Source organism: Saccopteryx bilineata, chromosome 1 (genome assembly GCF_036850765.1).
Source record: "Saccopteryx bilineata isolate mSacBil1 chromosome 1, mSacBil1_pri_phased_curated, whole genome shotgun sequence".
Taxonomy (NCBI): Eukaryota; Metazoa; Chordata; class Mammalia; order Chiroptera; family Emballonuridae; genus Saccopteryx; species Saccopteryx bilineata.
Window position 1 is genome coordinate 63,044,348 of NC_089490.1, and position 18,270 is coordinate 63,062,617.

At 44.1% G+C, this 18,270-nt stretch overlaps 1 protein-coding gene across 4 annotated transcripts in view; it reads right to left on the reverse strand.

Annotated features, from left to right (window-relative positions):
• Positions 1-3,318: 3,318 nt before the first annotated feature.
• The window catches only part of MDN1 (midasin AAA ATPase 1), a 176,220-nt gene continuing 161,268 nt past the window's right edge, over positions 3,319-18,270 (reverse strand). For all 4 annotated transcript variants that reach the window (XM_066254274.1, XM_066254272.1, XM_066254273.1 and 1 more), the window contains 11 exons: positions 17,876-18,077; positions 16,525-16,695; positions 14,741-14,904; positions 13,902-13,991; positions 12,299-12,414; positions 11,516-11,690; positions 9,050-9,123; positions 8,838-8,952; positions 7,765-7,828; positions 5,858-6,000; positions 3,319-5,155 (listed from right to left, as the gene is read on the reverse strand). In XM_066254274.1, the coding sequence (XP_066110371.1) occupies positions 4,967-5,155; positions 5,858-6,000; positions 7,765-7,828; positions 8,838-8,952; positions 9,050-9,123; positions 11,516-11,690; positions 12,299-12,414; positions 13,902-13,991; positions 14,741-14,904; positions 16,525-16,695; positions 17,876-18,077 (1,503 nt within the window). In that variant the 3' untranslated portion in view covers positions 3,319-4,966. The remainder of the gene's footprint in view (positions 5,156-5,857; positions 6,001-7,764; positions 7,829-8,837; positions 8,953-9,049; positions 9,124-11,515; positions 11,691-12,298; positions 12,415-13,901; positions 13,992-14,740; positions 14,905-16,524; positions 16,696-17,875; positions 18,078-18,270) is intronic.

Consider the following 18,270-nt stretch of genomic DNA (forward strand, 5'->3'; position numbering starts at 1 on the left):
GAGTTTCATTAAGTGGAAGTTTTCTGGAGATGAGTGGGGTAGATTATTCTAATGTATTTCTTTTGAGCCTTTTTTTTTTTTTTTTAGATTTTATTAACTTTTGGGGGGGGGGGGGGGGAGAGAGAGAGAGAGGGAGGAAGGAAGGGAGGTAGGAGCAGAAAGCATCAACACCCATATGTGCCTTGATCAGGCAGGTCCAGGGTTTCAAACCTGCGACTTCAGCGTTCCAGGTCTATGCTTTATCCACTGTGCCACCACAAGTCGGCCTTTTGAGCTTTTTGAATGTGTTGTTAGAAACACTGTAAGTTTACATATTAATTTAATTTTTTTTTAGAATATATAGTTTTTTAGATTTTATTTATTCATTTTGGAGAGAGAAGAGAAAGAGACAGAGAGAGAGAAAGAGGGAGGAGCAGGAAGCATCAACTCCCATATGTGCCCTGACCAGGCAAGCCCAGGGTTTCGAACCGGCGACCTCAGCATTTCCAGGCTGACGCTTTATCCACTGCGTCACCACAGGTCAGGCTACATGTTAATTTCTTTTAAAATTTATGCCCTGCTCCTTGGTCTTTTTCTTTCTCATTCTGCTTTTTCTATTGCAGTCATCATCCTGGCAGTGTGTGGTAGTCTTTGTGATCCTCATTAGTTGCAGGGCTTTAAATGGCTGCCCGATTGCAGCTTTAAGAATTTTGTATCACAAGTAACAAGGAGATGCCCATACCTACACCTTTACTTACTCGTAATTATTTTGTCCTCCCCACAACACACACAAGCGCTTACTTATATTACTATAATGGGGTTACTGAATCTTTGCTTTATTCCTATTCCAAATAGGATTGTTCCAAATTAAAGTACAACCAAACATGTTCAATTCTCTGTTTACTTGATGAACACTTACAAATATGTTCACTTGCCTGTTGCCTTTCTTTTTGGAATCTTGAGTGCTCCCTTTCCCCAGTTGTGTTCTGGCTATTGAACTTCTCCCCATCCATGAGGTGAGATGATAGCACCTCCCCAGCTGTTGGAGATGTAACGCACTGAGAACAGGACAGAGCAGATAGAAGCACTCCAATGGTGGTGTTTTTTTTCACTTTACCAGGCTTACCCCATGACTCCTCCCACCCCGATTTGTTGACTAATTAGCAGTAGTAATGTGTTGATTTTTCTTTTAAATATTAGTGAAGTTAAATATCCCTAACCACTTTGTTACACTTACTTTGAATTGTCATAATTTTGGTCTATTAATGCTGACTTTAATTCTATATGGGTTATTTGCCTATTTAATGCTTTCTTTTGATCCTTTATGCAGCTTTATGTCTCTATACAATAATGTATTTTAGACTTTACCTTTTTTCACTATTAATGTTTAAAATATTTATTCCATCTACAATTTATTTTGATTCATGATGTGGATGTTAAGTTTTCAGCTGCTAAACTATAATTTCAGCACCATTTAATAAAGTTTATTCTTCCTGGACTTTGTGATGCCCATATGATAAATTCTCTTAGGGTTACAATATCCTGTTCAGGATTATTTCATCTGGGACTAGTATACTGTTTTTAATTTTTGCATTGTTTACTATTTGGCAGGAAGATTGTCCTGTAGTTTCTTGTACGAATCTTACCGGTATATTATTAATGTCTATATGACCTTAAAAAATATTTTGTAACATTTCCCTCCAAACCATCCTAGGATTTTTTTTTTAGATTGTTTTTGTATTTTTCTTAAGTTGGAAACAGGGAGGAAGTCAGACAGACTCCCACATGCGCCAGACCGGGATCCACCCAGCATGCCCACCAGGGGGCGTTGCTCTGTTGCAACCAGAGCCATTCTAGCACCTGAGGCAGAGGCCACCGAGCCATCCTCAGCGCCCGGGCCAACTTTGCTCCAATGGAGCCTTGGCTGCGGGAGGGGAAGAGAGAGATAGAGAGGAAGGAGAGGGGGAGGGGTGGAGAAGCAGATGGGTGCTTCTCCTGTGTGCCCGGCTGGGACCCGGGACTCCTGCATGCCAGGCCGACGCTCTACCACTGTGCAACCAGCCAGGGCTTTTTTTAGATTTATTTATTTGTTAGAGATGGGGGGGGGGGGCGAGAAACATCAACTCATATTTGCTTCCCATATGTGCCTTAACCAGGCCAGCCCAGGGTTTCTAAATAGTGACCTCAGCGTTCAATGTTGATGCTTTATCCATCCACTGCGCCACCACAGGTCAGGCTCATCTTAGGGTCTTCATTAAAATTTTGACAGTGTTCAATCTATAAGTTAGTAAGTGTGTGAGAACAGGTATTTTTACCCTCTTCTTCCCCTCTAGAAAACATTCACTTATGCTAGCCACTGGTAATACTGTCTTGAGTCATATATGCTCCGTCTTCAGCCTCATGCTTTGGGCAGAAGACATTATCAATGAAGTGTTCCGGATGTCAAGGTTCTGAATATGGGAGCTCATTCATTCTTCCTGGAGAGTTTATCTGAGCTACATGTTTGTCTGAAAGGCAAAGAAGGTGAGAGAATTCCAGACAAAGGATACGTGGAACACTGGCAGATTTTTCTGTTTGCTGTGTTCAGATCAAACAGTATGGTGGGGATACAGGGAGAAAGGACATCAAAGGCAGGTCACGCTCATATCCTCCTCACAACCTCTGGAGGGAGAGATGTTTGGATAGGGTGAGTAGGACCAAGTGAAGCTAGCATAGGGATTCGTGTAGGATACCACAAATTTAAATGAAGTCTAGCTGCAGTGCAGTCAGAGGAGAGCAGAGGGAGGACAGGATGAATGTCTAGAAGTTAGTAAGGCTGCGATGCTGTCTATCTGCTATTTTTCTAATGCATGTGTGCTTCGTTTTGTGGGGTTTTTTTTTACATTGGTTTCTAGCTGTGTGATTTTTCTACCTAGATTTTTTCACTTAACATCATTTTCTGTATCATTAAATTTTTTGAGACAATAGAAAAAAGTTTTTCCAACTGCAGTGCAGTCGGAAGAGAAGATCAATATCCAAAATTTAGAGCACAGAAGATTGGAGTTCAGGTGAAGAAAGTAAGGCAGATGTAGACTGAGTAGCAGGTGCATGAGTGTGAGGAAGAGAAGCATATCCTTGGCACCTTCTAAGTGACTCAGGCTTCTTTCCCTGGGCCAGGGTCTGCCTGACCCCCACCTCTTCAGTTCCTGATGGTCTCCTGTGACTGCTCCCATGCTTCTAACCCTTTCCCCCATCACAGCACAAGCTGAAAATGGAACTCTTTGGTAGCCGCTTATGAGAATTCCTACTGTCCCTAAGAGCTATTCTAGGGGCCAAGGGAATCACTGTCTTAGCACACCAGTTGCGAAGCTCCAATCTGGACGGTCCAGTCAGTTCAAGGTAGATATGACAGACCACCACATCGTCATAATGTTGGTGTCTTTCCCTACTAGATCTAACCTTGCTGGAAGAGTCAACTTCCTGCCCCATAAAGGGCTTTGGCCAGTGATGTCTGAGTAGAAGAGATGTGTCACCTTGGAGCAGAATCTCACAAGCCATTACGTGTTTCTCCGTTGCTTCACTGCCACGAGGCACGCATGCTGCAGCACACTCTCCGTGAAAACAAGAAACGGCCCCTTACTATAAGTAAAGCCACTGACGTGTGGGGTCATGTTCGTGTAAGCTAGTGACGGCTGACTGATCCAGCTGACAAGACCGATCCCTTTTTACATTCCTCTTACAGTCCATTCAGAAAGGTCATAAGTTATATCACCAGTGGTATATTTTTAATAGTTTCAGAATATAAGCTACATAGCTTTTTATAATAAAAAATGATATAACATCAGATACATGCTTTAGGACACTTGGTTAAATGTTTCTGATGACCACTTCAAAAGAGTGGCAAACTTCACAGTGAAACTTGATAACAGACATGGCAGACAGACAATTACATCATGATGTTCTCTGTAAAAACAAGATTCTGACAGAACTTAACCAGCACACAGTTTCAAGTAGTCAAGCACTGCTTTCTGGCCAACTAAAAACTGCTTAAAAGCGCTGAATTTTGACTGGAGAAAATAGCAGATGTAGCTGCTTAGTTCTGGATCCGGCACATATTTTCCAGAACGAGACTGGCTCAGTCCAGCTCGAAAGCAGTGTGAGGAATAAGTCTTCCCCTTAAATGTTAAGGAAAAAAAAAAGAACTAAAGAAATAAATTACTACAACAGCAGGGACTATGGCACTGAGAGAAAGAAATAAACAAAGGGACAATCATCTTTCCATCATTGCATAGTTTCCTGAAGCAGCAAATGTGAAGGACTCGGAAGCGCCACTTCACTCTTACACAGCCCGAGGGCCTGAGGTCTCATCGGGTCTGGTGGCTCTGTGAGCACACACCCCCCACCCCACCAGCTTCCTGTTACATGAAGCCCAGTAAGAAAACACACTCAGACTCTCAGAAACGCAGCTGTCTCAGCCACCTGCCAGCCTCTGGGCCCATACTGGGGGCTTGGCCAAGCCAACCCTTAGAGCAGGGTCAAAAGCACACCTCCCTCAGGCCTTCATCCAAGCGACTGGCACAGTGCCGGAGTCCTGGCGGCGTCCCTCAAGGCCAGTGTCCAGGGTCCCTTCGAGGGAAAGCAGACAGCTGGGCCCAAAGGGCAGGGCTGGCCCCGTCAGGCCAGGGCTTCCAAGACAGGCTGGCAGGGCAGCGCTCTCAGAGGCAAGACCAGACGCCTGCCGCCCCTTCGCGGCCCTGAGTTTGTTACAGGAACAGTAGCCTAGGGCAAAGCAAGGCTTTTCTCTGCTTGCGATTTCTCTGCTCTGAAATCATGTAAAATGTATATTGTGGTAAAATTTTTTTTGCAGCTGTTGAGTGAATTTTTGTAACTCATATCTAAGATAAAATATATTTCAGAGCTGTGAGTTCACAAACAGTTGACCAAAAGGGAACACCTGGGCCAGAAGTGTGACTGGTTTAAAGTCTCCACGCTGGATTTTCCTCGTGCTCTACAGGTGGTCAGAGGCTATCACCAACTCAAACCACTGCCTGAGGGCATCGCTGAGCGTCTCGGGGAGTGCGTTCACGTCGCGAAGGATGACGTAGAAGGGAAATGGGAACTCCTCCATGTACGACCGGATTTCAGGCATCTCTCCCGGCCCTTTAAATATTGGTACTTTAATGTCCAAGATAGAATCCTGTCAACAAAACACATTTTGAAATAAAAGCAAAATCCATGGTCTTGGCTAGTTCTAACGTGACCTGAAACATGCTGACACTTTAGGTCTCCTGCATGTAATTCCTACAAATGAAAGTAGCTTTCAATACTAAGTAAGACAAAACTGAAGAACCCTCACTGAGGGGAGCAGACCTTTCTGAGCACCCCATCTAGGAGGACAGGCCCCGACAGGCTGGGGGAGGGGCATGAGAACACCGATTTCCCTGTGGTGACATCTCCAACTTGCCATCTAGGCCTTAACCTGCCATGCGACAGCGCTCCCCTGAAACAGAACTGTCCTGTGGGCCTTTCCCGTGGCGACTGGTCTTCCTGCTCGGAGGAGGGCTCTGCTAAGTACAAGTGACCAGACAAGGCCCATTACTGCGAGCTGGCACAGGGGCTCGTTAAGAGGATGGTCTCTGGAGTCAGTCTGAATCCTGGCTTTCCTACTCGCTACCTATAATCCGTGTTTCTGTCTTTCACTAAAGTGGGAGTAATCCTCACAGGGTTACTGTGAAGTTAAGCGGGTGGCAGTTACAAAGTACCTAGAACAGTGCCTGACAACATCATGTTAGGAATTTCGCATATGACAGTGCAACCTAGGCTGTATTTCAGATAGAACAGGGTGAAGGGCATGTCCACTTATCCCCAGAAAAGTGACTTTTAGTTGTCTGTCACTCACCCGTGAACTGGGATTATCCAACACAACAAAAATGACAAAGATGTTTGCATCCCGGGCAGCCTGCACTGCCGCCCGTACTCTGTCTTTGCCCTCCAGGAAGAGGCCGCGTCCATCAGAGACCACCAGGAGGAGCTGGGCAATGTCTGCAGCAGGGGAGGAAGGGAGGCCACACTGCAAACCAACTGTTAACAGTAACTCACGGCTACCTACAGTAAGACGGGTCAGTGTAGGCTTTCTCTGTACTGTAAACATCAGACAGAAACTGGTGAGTTTTAAGCACCAGTGGGGGGCACCCAATTAGATCTGTTAATTATACAAAGCTTCTGTCAATAAAGCAATTTCCCAATAGTGTTTCAGAAAACGACTCATTTAGATCAACTTAACTGGACAGGAACATACATGACAACTAAAATACATGTTTTTGGCTAATGTAAAAATGCAGTACTTCTAAAGGCCTTTTGAAGAAAGTAACCATCAGACCACTTTGAAATTTTTACTAATTTTTTATACCCGATTTCTGTATTTTTTTATTTAGAGAGGAAAGGAGACAGAAACATCAATTTGTTGTTCCACTTATCTTTGTATTTGTTGGTCGATTCCTGTATGAGCCTCAACTGAGAACTGACCCAGAATGGCATGTGGGAACAACACTAACCAACTTAGCTACCCGGCCAGGACCCGTATTTTTTTTCTTGAAAATTCATTTAAAAACTCAGAATGGGCCCTGGCTGGTTGGCTCAGCGGTAGAGCGTCGGCCTAGCGTGCGGAGGACCCGGGTTCGATTCCCGGCCAGGGCACACAGGAGAAGCGCCCATTTGCTTCTCCACCCCTCCGCCGTGCTTTCCTCTCTGCCTCTCTCTTCCCCTCCCGCAGCTAAGGCTCCACTGGAGCAAAGATGGCCCGGGCGCTAGGGATGGCTCTGTGGCCTCTGCCCCAGGCGCTAGAGTGGCTCTGGTCGCAACATGGCGACGCCCAGGATGGGCAGAGCATCGCCCCCTGGTGGGCAGAGCGTAGCCCCATGGTGGGTGTGCCGGGTGGATCCCGGTTGGGCGCATGCGGAAGTCTGTCTGACTGTCTCTCCCTGTTTCCAGCTTCAGAAAAATGAAAAAAAAAAAAAAACTCAGAATGGCCCTGGCCAGGTAGCTCATTTAGTTGAAGCATCGTCCCGAAGCATAGAAGTTGCTGGTTTGATCCACAGTCAGGGAACGTACAGAAACTTACCAATATTCCTGTCTCTCTCTCTTCACAAAAATCAATAAATGAAAAAATATAAAAAGATTTAAAAGGAACCATTAGGATAGATGGTGAATTAAAATGTTTAAAAATATTTAGTTATAGAATGTTATCAGCAAAAGTTTGTAGTGTTTGAGAATGGGTTGTTTTTCTGTCAAAGAAGTTTACCAAGTCTTGAAGTGCATGAAAGGCCTGCTTCAAGTAGAAAGGTTCTCCATGATACAATCAAGACCGAGCGATTTCTGTAAAGAGCTAAATAAAGAACTAGAGTGTTTCGAGCCCTAAATCAATCATGGTTGAATTAGCTGGTTTCTGAATTAGGTCCTCTGCTTTCCTCTGTTAAGATATTATAGAATATTCCTACTTAATTCCATACATCTTGCTCCTTTCATAACTCTTGTCAATCAATCAAGTAAGTATATACTAATTATAAACTAGTTAATTAGGGTCTAGTTCCCTAATTGATTATAAGCTTCATGGGTATTGGTTCATTAAAATTTTTTGAATGAATCAACATCTCGAATGCTTAATATGTCTCCATCCACTGTTCCTTTCTTTGCCTAGAGAGCATGCACACACTAAAAGATGGTGATGGGTACAGTGAGACGAAGCAAGCAACTTGCAAACACAACAGAAAATCATTTTGTCAACAAAGGCAGAAGAATGCAGCTCACCTGGACTGAGGCTGTGTGAGGGCTGCTGAGCAGCTGCGAACATGCTGGCTACAGACTCTAGAAACTAAACCAGAAACAGACTATTAGAAAGCTATTTAAACTCTCTTCCCATGGTCAGAGAGCCTAGTTATTTCTGACACATAAGTAATCACCAGAGAACCATCTCAGATCCACAGGCAATCAAACGGTCCTTCCAGCCACCTGTAGGAAAGGACCACTGCTTGGCAATTACGCTCGGTTACTGGCATTCTCAAACACAGACGTGTCTGGCACACACCCACTAGTTTTCTAGAAAACACCCCAAAGGAAAAAGAAACTTTTACTGGGGGATAAGTCAGTAAATCCCCAAATGAACCAAACAGCTACCTTTTTTCAAAAAAGACAACTCAGCAAAAAAAAAAAAAAAAGGCTCAAGGAAATACACTGTGCAGTTGTGCAGTGTGACCTAGAAAGGCTCAAGGAAATACACAGTGTGCAGTTGTGCAGTGTGACCTAGAAAGGCTCAAGGAAATACAGTGTGCAGTTGTGCAGTGTGACCTAGAAAGGCTCAAGGAAATACACAGTGTGCAGTTGTGCAGTGTGACCTAGAAAGGCTCAAGGAAATACAGTGTGCAGTTGTGCAGTGCAACCTAGAAAGGCTAAGTGAAGGCCAGAGTCCGGTCAGCGTTGTTAGCCCACGCTGTGGCATCCTGAGCAAGCCACTGGCTTTATTTTACACCACTTCTCCAGGTTGAATGGGGGAGAAACTGCCCTTGACTCACCTGGGTAGAGTACTGGGAGGCAGTTTATATTTCAAAATGTCCCAGACCTCTCAGAAAAATGGAGATCCAAAAAATCAAAGATACAAAGTCAAAACTGATCTTTGAGAGACTGAGGGAAGAGGTCACACCATGTTTACTAATAGGTGGAAGGCATTTTCTGTCCGGTGGTACACAGGCTGGGGTTTACGACTATTCTATATTGTAAATTTTACTTGTCCTAATACTGTACTGGGAGGAAGGTGTTCTAAAAATCACATCTCCCCTAAATGAGAAGAATAGCTGTGCAGAAGACGTTTGACGGTATCAGCATACCTGAGCAATCTTGGTTTTCTTTTGCTGGAATTTGCAGAGCCGCAGAATCTGGGACCCTGAGTAGTCACTGAACTGTTCATGGAATGGGTGTAACAGCTTTAAGGATTCTCCAAAACTTGGGGGAGAAAAGCCAAATACAATGGGAAGTCACTGTCTCATGAACAAAACCACAGTAGGCTAGTTTTCCCAGTGTAAATAAAAGACACTCTTACCTGCACACTGCAACCTGGCCCACTTCCAGAAGCGTTAGTGCATTTCCAATTACAGCCAAAGACTCAAAGGCAAGCTGTGAAACAGTAAGGGTTGAAGAAATCAGAACATCCTCTAGACCAGTGCCTTTCAACCTTTTTCATACCAAGAATCCACAGAAAACTTTTTTTTGTTATGGCCCATAGAAGAACACCATCAATGTGATTATTCACAGTCAACCCAGAGGCTTGAGTGACTTTCGGCCCTGGCTAACATCACACATGCTGAAATCCAAAATCCATTACATTGGGAGGAAAGGTCTGCTCTGGACATCATCCAATAAAACTTCAGACATTTGGCCCATAAACTTAAAACTTTCCATTTAAAATTTCTTTTTGACTGCATAAAAGTAATTTAGCCTGAGCAGTGGTGGCTGATAGAGCATCGGTCTGGGACCCTGAGGACCCAGGTTCAAAACCCCGAGGTCTCTGGCTTGAGCATGGGCTTATCACCTTAAGCATGGGGTTGCCAGCCTAGGTGTGGGATCACTGGCTCAGCTGGAGCCCCAGCCAAAGAACATAAAAAAAGCAATCAGTGAACAACTAAGGAGCCATAACTATGAGTTGATGCTTCTCATCTCTTTCCTTTCCTGTCTGTCCCTGTCTATACCCTTCTCTCTCCCTCGCTAAAAAATTAAAAGGTAATTTCTTGTGGGTAAAATATTTTAACAACCAATTTATTCTAAACATGCATAAATGACAGCATAGTTTTAAATTTTAAATGCATGTAAAAGGATGTTACAGCGATACTAAGAGTGAGTAACATCTACTGAACACCTATCATGTGCTACACATTAAACCAAGTGCTCTACATCCATTATGTCATCTACATTTTGTAGCAACTCTTCTTTAGGTAAGTACTGTATAATCCTCAATTCTTAGACTGACAAGAAGTAAATAAACTGCCCAAAGTCACGCAGTAGTCAGTCATGCGGTAGTGGAAGCTGGGACCTGAACTCAGGTTCAGAGGTTAAACTTCCAGCAGAGCCTATGTATAGACTTTGGGTTGGTCACTGATTCATGATGCATTAACAACATCAATGTAAAAAGTCTTTAGCCTGACCAGGCGGTGGCACAGTGGATAGAGCATCGGACTGGGATGCGGAGGACCCAGGTTTGAGACCCCGAGGTCGCCAGCTTGAGCGCGGGCTCATCTGGTTTGAGCAAAGCTCACCAGCTTGGACCCAAGGTCTCTGGATCAAGCCAGGGGTTACTTGGTCTGCTGAAGGCCCATGGTTAAGGCACATATGAGAAAGCAATCAATGAACAACTAAGATGTCGCAACGAAAAACTGATGATTGATGCTTCTCATCTCTCTCCGTTCTTGTCTGTCTGTCCCTATCTATCCCTCTCTCTAACTCTCTGTCTCTGTAAAAAATAAATAAATAAATAAAACCACATCTACTACTAGATAGACTACTAGAATGTCTATAATAAAAAGAAAAGACAGTATCAAGCTGTCATACTATGATGAAAACAAACAAGTCTTTATTGTCCATGGTATTATTTACGGTATCATAAGTAATTCTATTCAGGTTCCTAAGCTTTGTTAGTACTGATAGACACTAATTCTAGAAAATTTCAGACTTAAAGAAATGTGTGATGAGGTCCTGGCCAGTTTACTTAGTGTATAGAGCATCAGCCTGGCATACGGACGTCCCAGCTTCGATTCCTGGTCAGGGCACACAGAAGAAGCAACCATCTGCTTCTCTCCCTCTTCCCGTCCCACAGCCAGTGGCTCGACTGGTTTGAGTGCTGGCCCCAGGTGCTGAGGATAGCTCAGTTGGTCCTAATGCAATAGCCTGAGGCACTAAAAATGGCTCAGTTGAGTTGAACATTGGCACCAGACTGGTGTTGCCGGTTGGATACCAGGTGGGGCACACGCTGGAGTCTGTTTCACTATTACCCACTTCCCACATTAAAAAAAAAAAAAGGATGTGTGAGGAATACAATTTTTTAAAAGATATTCAGGTTTTGGCCAGTGGCTTAATGGATAGTGTCATCCCAGTGCACTGAGATTGTGGCTTCAGTTGCTGATCAGGGCACATATGAGAAGCAACCAATGCATGTGCAACAAAATAGAACTAAGTGGAACAAGTTGATGTTTCTCTCTCTCTCTCTCTCTCTCTCTCTCTCTCTCTCTCGCTCTCAAATCAGTGGGAAAAAATTTTAAAGATTGTACATTGTCTAAAGATAATTTAATAGTATGTTGCATTTTGTGGAAAATACATTGTCAAATTTATGTATTCTGCAGCTAGAGACAGCATAGCAAGATTAAGAAACAATTGAAAAGACCTGTAACAGTCAAGGGACCAAAATACTGAGCCACGAAACTGCCCCTTTGCACTCTTTAAATTTTAGGTCTTCTCAAACATGGTATTTGCATTCTCAGAAAAGCCAACTGGTGTGTCAAAGTGCTTTTTCTCTTACCTGTTTCGTATGGTTGTCCACCATGCTAGAAGAGTCATCAATAGCCAAACAAATCTGATACTGGCGTTTACTGGGCTTGCTCCTTCGAAGCCAAATCTTGTCTTTTCGAAACTGACTAGCAATGTATGGGATGACCTTCCGCATATTCAGCCGCTTCCCGGTCCGATAGTCTCCTCTATTAAATTTACCAAAATGGGACGAAGATTAGTTAAAACTGCTCATACACTGAGAACATTTTAAAAGATGAAATCACATTAATAATACCTTATAACCAATAACCCAGCACAAGGAAGGGTTACTACAATTGAGGTGTAAGGGCAGGGTCTTCCTGATCAGTGGCCAGAAAAACTGGTTATGTAAGTGACAATAATTAGGTCCAAAGAAATTAAGAGACATTTTTTAAAATTAGGAAAGGATATTTGCATTGAATAGTAAGTCTTGGATTCTCTTTTCTCTCCTACAACTATGATGTTTGACCCATCTTTGAAAAGATCGAGGTGAGTAACATGCAACAAATGAACAATTCAACATGTAGCAACGTGAGCAGCGCGCAAAGGCTCAGCCAATTTCTCTGTTATTAACGAAACAAACTGCATTCAGACCAGACGTCACAGAAACTTGTGGTAGATAACGTGGAAACAGGCAGAGGGACACCATTCTGGTGTGTGTGCAGCAGGAATGGCAACCCAGAACTCAGTACAAGTGACCCAGTGCTGAGCTCAACAGACAAGGCTACACCGCACCCTCTCTCGGCACTGTGACTGTCCGATGGGGAAGACTTACTTAAGTTTGGCTGCCTGCGTGGGCTCTAATATGAGACGAAGCTGTTCACACAGCTGCTGTGAAAGAGGTGCAGTTAAGACCAGGTAACTCTGCCACATCTCTGCTGCAGCCTTTTCCTGTGACCAAAGCAACAACATGTAAGTGACCCTCAGAGTGTCAAAGCCAGCCAGTTACTGCCGCAAGGTGAAGGTTTGACGCTAAGCAGAAAATAATTGCATGAATGTTCTCAACAGAAGCCAGTTAAGGCTTTTCTTAGCTGCTAATTCATTTGATTAAAAATGTCTCTCCCACCTCACCAGGTCCCAAACCCTGAGGTCGCCGGCTTGAGTGCAGGCTCATCAGCTTGAGTGTGGGATCATAGACATGACCCCAAGGTCACTGGCTTTAGCAAGGGGTTACTGGCTCAGCTGGGGCCCTCTACCCCAGTCAAGGCACATATGAGAAAGCAATCAATGAACACCGAAGTGCCACAACTATAAGTTAATGCTTCTCATCTCTCCCCCTTCCTGTCTCTGTCTCTTAAATAAATAATGTCTCTCCTTCACCAAAACTACAATTCAGTTTCAACTGAGAAAGAATGAAACGACTGTAAAACATTGAAATTCATGGCCAAATCAATGCCTTAAGCCAGGGGTCCCCAAACTTTTTACACAGGGGGCCAGTTCACTGTCCCTCAGACCGTTGGAGGGCCAGACTATAAAAAAAACTATGAACAAATCCCTATGCACACTGCACATATCTCATTTTAAAGTAAAAAAACAAAACAGGAACAAATACAATATTTAAAATAAAGAACAAGTAAATTTAAATCAACAAACTGACCAATATTTCAATGGGAACTATGCTCCTCACTGACCACCAATGAAAGAGGTACCCTTCCAGAAGTGCAGCGGGGGCCGGATAAATGGCCTCAGGGGGCCGCATGTGGCCCGTGGGCCATAGTTTGGGGACCCCTGCCTTAAGCCGTATCACCCACAGAACATACTACCTGTCCTCTTCATGTGGAGAGGGAGATACGAACTGTCCAGAGCCAGCAGACCCAGCCACTTAATTGTGGGCTCTTAGGACATTGTTTCAAAAACAAAAGTGAGAAATGCAAATCTCTCAAGTAACATTCAACTTTGCTTATTTCCTGGACACAAAGTTTCATGTTTTTTTTTTGGCCAACTACTACAGAGCAGTCAATACACACGTGTGGTGGGACGATGACAATAGACGTAAAGTTAAAATGTGTATACATACAGTAAATTTAGAATGTAAAGTCATTAAAAATGAAACTTGTGGTCAATCTATACTTCCATATTGCACCAGGTGGCCTATTCTGAGGGCGATAGCATCTCCACCCCATTTTTCAATGACTGTGATATTTGCTACCTATTTCAGTGTAAGCAACACAAGTCAAAAATGAATCATATCAGTTTGTCACTAGCTTAACTAAAACAAAGCAGGCAAAAGGCAGTGCACAGACTTAGGCCTCAGAACTGTAATTACATTCTCCATATCCTCGGTTCCTTTTACAAAGGGTTGCTGGAGCTAAGAACCTATTAAGCTTGCCAAACCCTAACAGAAGTCAAGCTATTGTATGAAAAGACCAGTGACTTACTTCTTCTGGGGTTCCAGATTCATGTGGCTGCCACCTTTCCAGCTGTCTCTCTAGCTCCTGTCTTAGTTCATCAACATCCTTTAAAAAGGGCTGAAAAGAAACAACAAAGAAACTACAGATGAGAGGCAGCCGGGCTGGACTCGCCAACCGTGTCAGGCTGCCCTCTTCCCTGCAGTATGAACTCCAAGCATGTACCCCGATACAGGAAACTTAAGAGCTACTTTAATGGCACAGGAAGATGTCAGGCCCAATTCTCCTGCTTTCCATTTGTTGAAGCAAGATGGATAAAAGAAATTTTAACATTTATAAATCAATTCCAACAAAACAAAACTGAATTCCCATAAAAATATCAGTAACGAAAATATTCTCTCATTAATCTGCCATTAAGTCAAACAATTAAGGAAAACAACTCAATCAGTTCTTCCTAAATGCATGCCTTACATCAAAAGATCTTGCTACTTTACCAACATAAACTATTAAGTGTCCAGCAGGTCCTTATTCAAGGATGGGGGATGGGGGACGTGAGACATGAGAGCTAGAGGCCCGAGGACCAGACCCACCATCACCACCAGGTCAGGGCACGGACCACCACTGTGACCCTCAGGTTTAACGATTAAAATAGTTTTATCTACTTAGAGAAATCTGTCATACCAACAGTGATCCTAAAACATTCTGATTATGATACCCCAAACCAACCAGATGTTCCATAAAGTTCTAAAGTCAAACATTTAAATGGATTACATTTTGTCAACTTACAAAAGCAGTAATTTGTGAAAGCCCCCCCCCCCCATCACCCTAATCACCTGCCCACCCCTGACCACTTGTGAAAGTTTTAGTACCTGGAAAATCGTGTCCACAAGTAACTGATGGGCTGTATGAATAGTTGAATCTCGGCTTCTCTCCGGTTTCTCACTCTCTGTCTCCTTGTGGGATTTGTCTGTCCTGGGATCTTGGTCTTTGTCTGTTCTAACAGTTTTGGTCTCCGTCTCCATCTCCTCAGAGCCTATTTTTATACAAAGAGTTTTACCATAATATTAAAATCAATCCTGAGCCTTCCTGGTTACCCATCAATCCTAGGAAGACTGATAGTCTTCCTGAGGTAGACTATCAGTCTACCTCACTCGTTCACTCCCCAACACGTCCACAAACGGTTTCACAGGTTCCCTCTCTTTGAGACAGCCATAACTTAGTCCCCACCTTCTCCTCCCCACCCTGACATTCTGGGCAGGTGGGAATAGGGGGAACTACAGTAGACACCGATAAACCCCAAAGAATTGTGTGATTCTCTACACGACACACATGTACAACTTTGGTAAAAGCAAGCACTAAATTAAGATCACAGTGCCTGGCCTGTGGTGGCGCAGTGGACAGAGCGCCTACCTGGACCACTGAGCTTGCTGATTCAAAACCCTAGGCCTGCTGGGTCAGGGCACATGAGCGAGGCAACTACAAGCTGATGCTTCCTGCTCCCCCACTCCCACACACCTTTCTCTCTAAAATAAATAAATAAATAATATCATAGTTCCATTTTATAGATGAAGAAAGTGAGGCAAAGAAAAGATGAATAACTTGTCTTATCCTCTGAAACAGGCAAGGTCTGGGTCTGAACCTAGGACGGCTCGTCACAGAGCAGGGCCTATCCACCGTCACTGTGGCCCGTCACTAACACCCGAGGGGGGGCGGGAAGGAAGAGGGAAACAAAGCTTTTCAATTTATATTTATTTCATTACTGATTGTTAATTTTTACACTGCTGATAGTTATTTTTTAATGTATTAAACATACTTTAAAAAATAAACTAATAATAGCTCTTGACCAACTATGGAGTGGAACTGCATGCAAGTTTGCTGCCCTCGCACGCACTGTCCCCATTCTAGTTCTCTCAGCAGTTTACTGTGTTTTATGTAAACTAATATTGTATATGTTCATATAACTGAAAATACTTCTCTGATTCTCAAGAATATACCTCCAAGTCACAACCAGAGTAAGTGATCTATTGTTTTCTTCTACATATTTTAAAAAGGTTGATGGGTTTTTTTTGTTTGTTTGTTTTTTGTATTTTTCTGAAACTGGAAATGGGGAGAGACAGTCAGACAGACTCCTGCATGCGCCCCACCGGGATCCACCCGGCACGCCCACCAGGGGCGATGCTCTGCCCACCAGGGGGCGATGCTCTGCCCGTCCGGGGCGTCGCTCTGCCGCGACCAGAGCCACTCTAGCGCCTGGGGCAGAGGCCAAGGAGCCATCCCCAGCACCCAGGCCATCTTTGCTCCAATGGAGCCTTGGCTGCGGGAGGGGAAGAGAGAGAAAGAGAGGAAGGGGGGGGTTGGAGAAGCAAATGGGCGCTTCTCCTATGTGCCCTGGTTGGGAATTGAACCCGGGTCCCCCGCACGCCAGGCCAACGCTCTACCGCTGAGCCAACTGGCCAGGGCTGCTGATGGGGTTTTGAAACTAAAGTTTCAGTGGTCTCCTTGGAAGAATACCCTGCAACATCACTTCCACCTTTCCACTCCTAAATGGAACACAGTGATTTTGTTATAACAGACCCAGGTTGGCTGCAGTACAGAAAACGCAACCTCTCTAAGTCAGAGAGCTTAGGAGGGGTCTGTTCCCTGTAAAACTCACCGGAGCTTGTCATGGTCCCCAACTTGACCTCCTTGGGCTTCAGCTGCTCTGTGTCGACTGCTTTGAGCTCCTCCTGCTCCTCTGTGTCCATGCAGGTATCCTCTGTCTCCTCCTCCTCCTCTTTCATGCTGGAGTCTTTTGCAATTTGTTGCTGCTCCTTACTGGCCACATCTGCCAACAAAGTGCACACATGCATAGAAAGCCTCAGCCTTTGAAGAACAAAGTAACCACGAGTGGGCATGGTTTGTCCGTAGTACCTTCCAAGATTCTAATAATGCTGGTTCTGCCACTGACCGTGGCTTGGACACAGTGCTTGGCTTGTCTGTGCCTGAGATGTCCTACTGACCTACTGATCTAACTGCCTAATCTCTACCCCCAACAGAAGCTACAAGGACATAGTGTGACTACAGCCAGGACCACAGAAGGAGGAGGTTTAGCTGGGTCTCTACTGCTATGAGCGGAGATGGAACCAGAATAAACAGGCTGGGTACATGATTCAGAGCAGCTAATGGAATTTCTCCCCATTTCTAAGTTATGGGTGGAGAAATGGTAGTGACGACGAGCATAACACTTGGCAGAGAAAGACCAATGTCCCAGCATTTCGATCTTGGACAAGTACTTAAACATCTTTGGCTTCAGTGTGCTCATCATAAAATGGAGATGAGATTCCCTTGCTCAAGAGATTACTGGGGAAATTCCATGACCATGCAGCAAAGGGCTCAGAACTGTATTTGATACAGAGTGAAAGCTCAATACGTGGTAGCTATTACTATTACTACTTTATTTTCCTAACAAGTAGGGAGAGAAGGGAAAAAGTAATCTACTGCAGAGTAGTTGTTTTTGTACTCTACTCACAGGTAGATATTATCAATGGTTTGCATATTGTGGATAAAATGGTGGAAAGTCACCAAAAACTAGAGAGTGATGAACAACTGACTCCTTTCTTATGCAGAGATTTTTTTTCTTCCTTTTTCAGTTATAGAGAAAACGTGGATTTCATTTCACATTCAGTCTCTGCCATTGCGGGGAACATCCTAAAGGTGACTATGAAGAAATACCCAGTACTCAGAACCACCAGAGCAGAGCTAGGTTTGGATGCAGCCTACGGTTTTCAAATATCAAGGATATTTGAAAAACTTACACTAGACCCACAAACACTGAGCATCTGCACTTGGCTAGGGATACCTTTAAACCAAAACCAGTGTGTATTACTGCACAGTATTAGAGAGAAAATAGTTTTAAAAAGCCATGTCCATCCCTCCTAAGATGAATGTGTAGCAGCACGTGGTGGGCAATCCCAGCACAAGCGCTCCCAGGACTCAGTGAGCAGAGAAACCTCCTCTGCACCTACCGTAGGTCTGGGCATCGTAAGGGTCGTTCCCTTGTTTAATGTGCTCGAACGCAGCGGCGTCCTCGGCCTGGGCCTGGGGCTGGGTGGGCCCCTGCTCAGTGTGGCTGTCCGTGTCCACAGTCCTTAGCCTCTTGTGCACATGCTCATTGTGATCACCCATGGAGCGTTCATTGTCAGCCTGTCCAGGTTTCCTCTTAAAACTCTGGGAAATAGGAGGAGATTCATCAGAGCCTTGTCTGTAACCACAGAAAGACTAAAAATAACTAATGTCCACCCACAGGGGGCTAGCTAAGTAAATCAAGTACAGCTATACAAAAGTGGAATTCAACACAGCTGTTAAAATGAATGGGCAGTAATTATCTACACATACAGAACAATTCTGATATAATTTTATA